Source organism: Paralichthys olivaceus, chromosome 15 (assembly GCF_024713975.1).
Source record: "Paralichthys olivaceus isolate ysfri-2021 chromosome 15, ASM2471397v2, whole genome shotgun sequence".
NCBI lineage: Eukaryota > Metazoa > Chordata > Actinopteri > Pleuronectiformes > Paralichthyidae > Paralichthys > Paralichthys olivaceus.
The window spans coordinates 16,515,063-16,523,616 of record NC_091107.1 but is presented as its reverse complement, the minus strand read 5'-3'; the positions used below and the strand labels follow the sequence as shown (position 1 = coordinate 16,523,616).

Sequence of the window (8,554 nt, the reverse complement as noted above, 5' to 3'; positions counted from 1 at the left end):
AGATTTTCACATGGCACAGACACAGGACATATGCTGTGCCTCTGCACTCACAGCACAAGGGACATACTATGGCTGCTAATCCTGGCTATTTTTGGTACCGGTGATGATACAGTTGAAAATAAGTCTTGGCATGATTATCTGTAATTATTGGCAGGATGTGGTCATGGGTATATCTGGATTTGTTTATTAATTCCTGGTAGTCTCTAAAAATGACAGAGAAATGACTTTAAATGTATCCAACCAACCTGCTTGGCAGAGAGGTCCAAATAAATCTTGAACTGGCTCCTGGCGCTCAGTTCTTTTAGCGTGACGTAGTTCACTGGAGCAGTCGGGCCCAAGATTAACCCACTGGTCTGCAATTAATCAGTAAGAGGTGATAGATCTTGGGGATAATCTCCTCAGCAGTAGTTTAAAACCCTGAGGTTACTGAGCAGAATTTAACGAATAAAGGTTAAATAACGCGCTGAGCCATACGTCACAACGCAGTAGTTAGAACAACCTCTTCTCCACCACAAGCTGCATAAACACTGGTGTCCATGTGATGTGGTGAGGGCATGCATGGTCTCCTGCTTCCAATTCTAGATTAAGAAAGAGGGATTATTGATCTAGTTACTCTGCTTGATTCTATCCTGCCAGGGTGGTGGGGCCTAACGCTTCTGACCCCTGAGGAGTAAGATCTCAACGTCAGCATCCATGCACTAAATGACATTTTTTAAGGAGCTCTTTTAAATACGCATGTTTTCTGAAAGCCAGAAATCTATTTGTGTTCCTGCCACATTTCCTCCATTGTTCTCAATATCTGGAGCATACGCTTGATTTTGAAAATCTGTGGTACGCTAGTAAGCTGGAAAAGTTGGAAAAGCTAAGGTTATATTTTCAGCCCTGTCTGTTTATATGTAAATTAGCAGGATCTCGTCAAAACTCTTGGACAGATTACCACAAAACTTGGATGTGATATACGCTTCAGGGAAGAAGATATTATATTTTGCTGTTGCTCAAGATCAGGGGGCGGATCCTGGATTATTTTTTTCTCTTTCTTTAACATTGCGAGACAGTTTTCTACATTTTCATTGATTTCTCCGAGAATAATTCATGGATCTTGCTGTAAAAAGAATCTGGCATGTTTAAGGGACTGGTATTTATCAGTGTTTGCAATTCGGTGAAGATTAAATAAAAAAATTGGACCTAGTGAATTTAAATGTGGTTTTATAGAGGCACTGTTGAGCCTCGGTGAAGGTTCTAGTTCATGTGACATTATTGACTTTGTCCCTCCAGCAGTTGTTTCAGAGCAACAAGAGTAAAAGTGTGGCTGTCTCGTCAAACCAATGAATGATTTGAAAACAAACAAAAAACATTGATGCACCGACAGACTCAAGGATAGATTTTATTCATATTTGAACTATTAACACATAGTAATTATTGGATTAACTGGTGGTGCAAATCACTCCATAAACACAAATCTGACATGTGTATTTGAAATGGTGATTCATTATTCTGATGAGACAAGAGGTTTGTTGTTTCGAACATGACATGAGGCAACACACACACACACACACACACACACACACACACACACACACACACACACACACACAAAAGCTCTCTCCCACACACACACAGCATCATTTCATCTGTTACTATCCTTCCACAATTCGACCCGATGTGTCAGATTTACAGGAACTCAATCAGTCTGATCACTGTTCTCCATCACACTCCATTGAGGAACCAAGACGTACAGGCATTACACCACCTATTAAATGTTAAATATATATCTCCAATGCATTTGTTGCTCCTCTGTTTTTGAATTTCTACCACAACAATATTCCGTTACTTTTCTTCACACCAATTCCTTTGAGTTGTTTGTGCATTTTTCCTGGATTGCGTTCACATTTTTTAATGTCAGTGAATGCAGCCAGGCATGATGATGACTGGAAATGAACTGACACCTACACCTGTAGCACAGCTTGATCTACTCATGAATGAACAATGGATTCTTTGTTGTTGAGTGAATTTTTTTTCTTTCTTTTTTTAAATACAGATTTATTGATAGAAACATCTACCCCGAGGACTTAAAAAAATATATAAACTTTATGCTAACATCGTTGGTTCACGACTGACGCACAGCATCATATGCTCGGTGCTGCTGTCTACACAACACAAAGGTGTGGCTTCATGAAAGTAACTGGTATATGCATAACCTTTGTGTTTTAGGCTGAAATCATGAACCTTTTTTTTTTCGTGAAACATTCACCTCACTGAGAACCAGCAGCTTCCAAACAGATCAAATCACATTTACCCGAGGTCACTGCTGCTGCTGCTGCTGGGAGAGAGAAAAAAAACGTTCCACTTCACTGCCCACATTGCTCTGCAGTCCATCTTTACTGGTGGAATGGACCTATTTTATTTAAGTATCATACTTGTTGCTAGGAGCGGTATTAAATTCAACGCGGGGAAATGAGAAGTAAAGTCTGTCCGCCTCCACATTTGTACTTAGTATTAGTACTTGTTTTATGGGATAAGTGTCGCGCGTAGAATATACAGCAGAGTTGGTGCATCATTTAAACATGGCATTGCTTATAAGACCATCATCTTGGTCGAAAGATTGTTCATAGTTTGAGATGAATCTCTTTTTCTTCCCAAAAGTAGAGAAGGTGTTGTACATGTCCAGGTCGCCTCTGGGTGCCAGCTTGAGGGTGCTGTAGCCGGACGTGGTGCCGGGGATGTACACATTGTGCTGGTAGTCTGGTGGGTCAGAATGAGGCTGGGTGTACTTCGGAGTCCATGAGTAGTTCGGCACTGCCTCCTCCTGGAGTGAAATCTTGCAGTCTGTAAAATGTGCATAAATTACAGTTTGTTTTTTTATCAGAGGATTACTTCTGCAAAGAGCTCACATTTGCATACAGTATACTTGATCTGAATAAGGTGGTTTTAAAGGCATCGTCTTCATTTCAGCCTTTTCCAAAAAAAAAAAAAAAGCTAAATAAAAAAAATAGAAACCTCTTGCAGGGGCTTAACTAATCCTCATGTTGATGCATTAAAATCCCCCCAATTTTGGGGCATGGTTTTATCTGCTTTTCGGTTTACCGTTTTATATTTCAGACTAAATCCTTAAGCACAGGCACACAGACGACTTTCATCTCCTCTTTCATGTGAACAATAATAGGCCCAGATTGCGCGGTTGCCACCACCTACCTTTCATATGGTTTCCCCAGGTCCAGTACTGCGGCGCCACGGAGCAGGAGAACCCGTCAGCATCGTATTTTTGCTGGCGTGAAAGAGTGCCCTCCATATTTGCTGAACTATACCTAGAAAGATAAGGAGGTAAAAATAAGTAGTCTGTAATGTCTTTGCATGTGAGTTGGTGCCTGGCTGAACTAGCTGCTCACCTCTTGTATGCTGAGTTGCGTTGGTTCTTGGTCCATGTCCAGTCCTTGTTTGAAGACTTCAGCTGCAAATTTAACAACAAAGTAATGACTAACAAGTTACTGAGTGAATAAGTTCCACAGAAAGAAAGTATAGAAAGTCACTTTTTGTGAAGCAGCTGGAAAAAAGGAGGGAAATAGTTCTGTAATAAAAACATTTGGCAAGTCGACACTAAACTTACATTGAGGAATTAAACAATTTAAGTTCTTCAATGTTAGGTTGTAATGGCTGAGAAAAACAAGTCTTGCTTGTATGAATAATGTGAATTTTTGAAATTGATGGATACCGATGCCTTTGAGAGCACAAATGCAACCGCAGGGTTAAAGATCAAGAAACTGCTTCAGGCCTGTGATACAAATCTTTATCTCTCTCTTTTTTTTTTTTTATCCCAGAAGCACCTGTTATGTCAGTGTCACACAACCTGACACACTGAGATAATCTGCCATGACTGCAGGGTACGATGTTACAAGATGGGACTGAGGTTGATTGTGGAAATGGGGAAAAAAAACCCTACAAACCGGTGTTGTGATAACCTATCTGTGATATTGATCTGATTATTCGTCACACATTTGACAGTCTTCCATTCCTTCATACAAAATAAAATCAAAACAAATGATTGCGGAATTGGCCACAATAAATAGTTGAAGTGTGACCTTCATGAATATCACTCTTATTGTTTTCATTATAAACAACCACTCTGACAGAAGTTAAATATGAGGCCAAACTGTTCCATGGTCTCTCACTCCCCCTCTCACCCCCTCTTTTCCACCCACCTCTCCCCTCTTCCCCATATTTCTCCTCTCAGTCCAACCTGTCCAGGCAGATTGCCTCACACAGTGAGTCTGGTTCTATATTTCTAAAGTGTTTGCTCGTGGTGGGAACTGTTCACTTTCTCTATAATATCGCACGGTCTTGAAATGACTACGTGTGTAAAGTGCATTTATATAATGCATATTGTGATTTGGAACCATGGAAATAAGATTGAATTCAATTTGTGCATTGTGCCATTCTCCCCTACAGTGAAGTTTTGAGAGCAGCTCTACTATGAGTTGGTGGATTTAGGTTGTGTATAATTATTAAAGTGGATGATAAGGGACATAACTTGTTTTATATGGTTCTTCTGTTTGCTATACTCCTGTTTATTACCTCGTTTGGGGTTGCTGCTCTGTTGATGGTCAGCTCATTGCGGTCCAGTGCGCTCCAGCCAGAGGTCAGATAGTCCGTGCTCTTGGCGTTGTTCTGTTGCACTGTCATCACCGGACTGCATGGCTTGAGGAACATAAAATCGCTTTTGGAGGACTCCGGCGTGAGGCACATTTTATAGCAGTAGACCTGAGGCAGTGCGCCGTTGCTGTTTGTCTCTGCGCAGCCGGACGCGCCGGCGGACATGCGAACGTTCAAGTTGGTCTTTTTGAACACTTCTGTGGTGGTGGATGTCTCTGAGCCAGAGCAGCAGCAGCAGCAGCAGCCAGGGATGGGGGGGAAGTTGGACTCTCTGTTGGAGGGCCTGCCCCTCAGCCGGCGCACTGCAACCAGGACAATAATAGCCACTAGAAATGTGAAGGAGATTGCGCCCAGAGACACGATTAAGTACAGGGAGAAGTGGGAGCTGTGATGGGGGATTAGTGACAGGTCATCCAAATCGGGTCGCGAATCTGGCAGGCTGTCAACTACTGACAGGATGATGGAAACTGTGGCCGAGAGGGCCGGCTGACCATTGTCCTTCACCAGAATGACCAGTCTGTGCCTGGTGGGGGCTTTCTCCATCAGCGACCGTATCGTCCTGATCTCGCCTGTGTACAGAGCAACGCTGAACAAGCTCGGGTCTGTCGCTTGGAGCATCTGATAAAAAAGACGCGAGTTCTGACCTGCGTCTGCGTCCGCCGCGCTGATCTTGGTGACGAGGTAACCCGGGTCAACTGATTTGGGCACCGCTTCTTCGGGTGCTGTGCCATTTTGCGCAACCGGTGCCACAATCACAGGCGCATTGTCGTTTTGATCCAAAATAAAGATGTTCACTGAGACGTTGCTGTTCAGAGGTGGAAACCCTGCGTCTTGAGCTTGAACTGTGATCTGAAAGTTTTTAAGTTGCTCGTGGTCGAAGGATCGCAGCGCGTAAATGTTCCCGTTGTCTGAGTTCACGGACACATATGTGGAAACCGGCATCCCCTGTATGTCACCTTCCAGAATAGAATAAGAGAGATACGCATTTTGACCAGAATCTGGATCCTGTGCAGCCACAGAGCAGATGGATGCGCCTGGTGCGTTATTCTCAGTCAGATACACCGTGTACGAGGGCTGTTTGAAATGAGGTGTGTTATCATTCACATCAGACACATGCACTAGAATAGTTTTCCGAGTGAACAGAGGTGGAGAGCCCATGTCTCGGGCGGTGAGGGTGATGTTATACTCTGCCACTGTCTCTCTGTCCAGAAAATCACTAGTCACCAGTGTGTAGTAGTTCTTAAAGGAGGAGTGGAGCTGAAATGGGACCTGATTGGGAATCTCACAGTCCACATTTCCATTTTCACCTGAGTCTTTGTCCATCACGCTGATGACGGCTATCACTGTCCCCGGGGGCGCGTCCTCTTGTACAGGTGTGGATACAGATGTCAGGATCACCTCTGGGAGGTTGTCGTTTTTATCCAAAACGTTCACCAGCACTTTACAGTGAACTGCTACAGCGGAGGGCCCTTTATCTTTAGCCTGGACGTAAATCTCATGCATCCTGGCCTTTTCATAATCTATCACTCCTTTGACTTTTATTTCTCCCGTGCGAGAGTCCACACTGAAAAGCTGGCGCACTTTGATGGGAGCGTGGCCACTGAAAGAATATGTGATATCAGCATTGGGACCCTCGTCCAGGTCGGACGCGTTGAGCTTTATGACAACTGTGCCTTTGGGTGCGTTTTCAGCCAGGCGCACCCTGTAGAACGACTGATCAAACACAGGTGCGTTATCATTCGCGTCCAGGACAGTGATATCAATTTGCGCAGTGCCGGATCTCTCTGGCGCGCCCCCATCCACCGCTGTTAGGACCATTTGATGCGCGCTTTGCTGCTCTCTGTCCAGTGGGCTTTGCAGGACTAGTTCTGCAAATTTACTGCCATCACTGCGCGTCTGTATGTCCAAGAGGAAATGCTCGTTTACGCTCAGCAAATAGGTGCGCAGCGAGTTGGACCCGATGTCCAAGTCCTGTGCGCTCTCGAGTGGGAAACGGGATCCAGGCGCAGCAGACTCCGAGATGTCCAGATTAAACTCGGTCCACGGGAAGCTGGGGGAGTTATCATTAACGTCCAAGATTTCCATCTCCACCCTGTAGAGCTCCAGAGGGTTTTCTATCACCACCTGCAAGTGGAAAGAACAGGACAAACTCTGCTCGCAGAGTTCTTCTCGATCGATTCTTTCGTTGACGAATAAAACTCCATTTTCTAAATTCACCTCCACATATTGCTTCTTGGCACCGGAGACTATTCGGAATCTGCGCGCGGACAGCTTGTCCAAATCCAAACCCAAGTCCTCTGCGATGTTGCCAACAAACGCTCCATGCTCCAGTTCCTCTGGGATGGAGTAACGAATCTGTCCCACCACGGCGTCCAAGAAGCAAGTGAACAGCACAAAACGACACACTGCATGCCATTTCCCATGCTGTCTCCTCTTCGCCCCTTGAGTGTCCATCTGGAGGCTGAAGCAGAGCCGCATCTCACACCATGGACTGAGTCTAAAGTGTGTAGTCACATGAAATGATCAAAGCACAACTGCGCCAAATGCAGAGTGGAAGAGAAAAAAAACCCCTTGACTTTGGTGTGACTGGAACAGCGACTGTCTGCCCGAGAGAAAAAGAGAGGAGAGAGAAAGGGACGTGCAAGGGCTACGAGCCTATCTCAGATTAGTGTGTGTGTGCGTGTGTTTATTATTGGCCCTACTACTTCAATAGAGGGGAAACGACATCTGCTCGGATAATCTTTCCTGCCTATAGCACCGATCAAATTCATGTCACAGCCTCCAGGCTCTGACCGCAGGTCAAACATCCCACATCCAGTTATTCAGGGGAGAGTTTCATCACTGCGAATTAATATACTCCAGTATAATCACAAATAAATAAACTTGTCTGCACCTCACCTCCAAGATGCAGTTTTTATTTCTTTATTAAGTTCATTTTATAGAATTTGATTGAAATGATGCCCTAACAACAATGTCAATAAAAGTCACAACAAGCTGCAATTTGCTAAGGAATCACTAGGTTACAGAAGTCTATTCATTTATCATATGTCACTCAATAGGATATTAGAATTTCTAACAAGCCTTTGTCGAATCAGAGAAAGGGATGTGAGGAAAAATTATCACCAAATAAAAAAAACAAATAATAAAATAATAATTACAGCAGTCTTTTAGAATACATAGTCTGCATCAGAGCATTCTCAATTAAGAAAATACAACTCCATATATTTAAAATAGAGCTACAGTAACTCACTCAGGTTTAAATCATTTAGCTGTGCAATATTCATCTCTGTCTGCAATTCAATGGCTAATGTGTAATCCTGCTTATATATTCTGCTCACACTGTATATATTCTGTTTACACTGTATATAGTACTTCTATTATTTGTATATTTCCTTGCATTATTATTGCATGTGTACTTATTTATTATCTTAATTGATGTCTATTTTTTGACTGTCCTCTTTGCACCACAGCTGTTTCCCCCTTTTGGGACAAATAAAGGGTCTTATCATTTTATATCAAAACAGATACTCATTGAAGTCTTAGTGACAGCGATTCTGCAAATTGTAAAATTGTCCTGAAGCCACTATTCACAGACATTAGCACCTTTCCCAGATGTGCTTCTGTTTAAAACAGCCTATTCAACATATTTCAGTGTAATATTACTCAAACCAAGCAGTTGCATTTATTTACCGTGCACCTCAATGCACACTGAACTCACTTGCTCTGACAAACCTAGTTCCCCGGTTAAAACGGAAAACACAATCTGTCTGCAGGAAGGAAAACTGCAGCAGATGGTGAGGTTTTCCATGGGCTCATGCTCTTTTTAATTAATGGAATGGAGATTAGAGGGCATTCTCCCTGGATCATTAGTGAACAGAGGAATTAAGACATTTTGTGAGGAATAATC

General features: G+C 43.3%; 1 protein-coding gene across 1 annotated transcript; it reads right to left on the bottom strand.

The window, feature by feature from the left end:
• Nucleotides 1-1,366: 1,366 nt before the first annotated feature.
• LOC109628408 (protocadherin-10-like) lies at nt 1,367-7,332 on the bottom strand. Its single transcript, XM_069510233.1, has 4 exons — nt 4,570-7,332; nt 3,387-3,448; nt 3,193-3,305; nt 1,367-2,826 (listed from the first exon to the last, which is right to left on the bottom strand). The coding sequence occupies exons 1-4, from the start codon at nt 7,123-7,125 to the stop codon at nt 2,555-2,557; spliced, it is 3,003 nt and encodes a 1,000-aa protein (XP_069366334.1). The 5' UTR covers nt 7,126-7,332; the 3' UTR covers nt 1,367-2,554.
• Between the last annotated feature and the right edge of the window lie 1,222 nt (nt 7,333-8,554).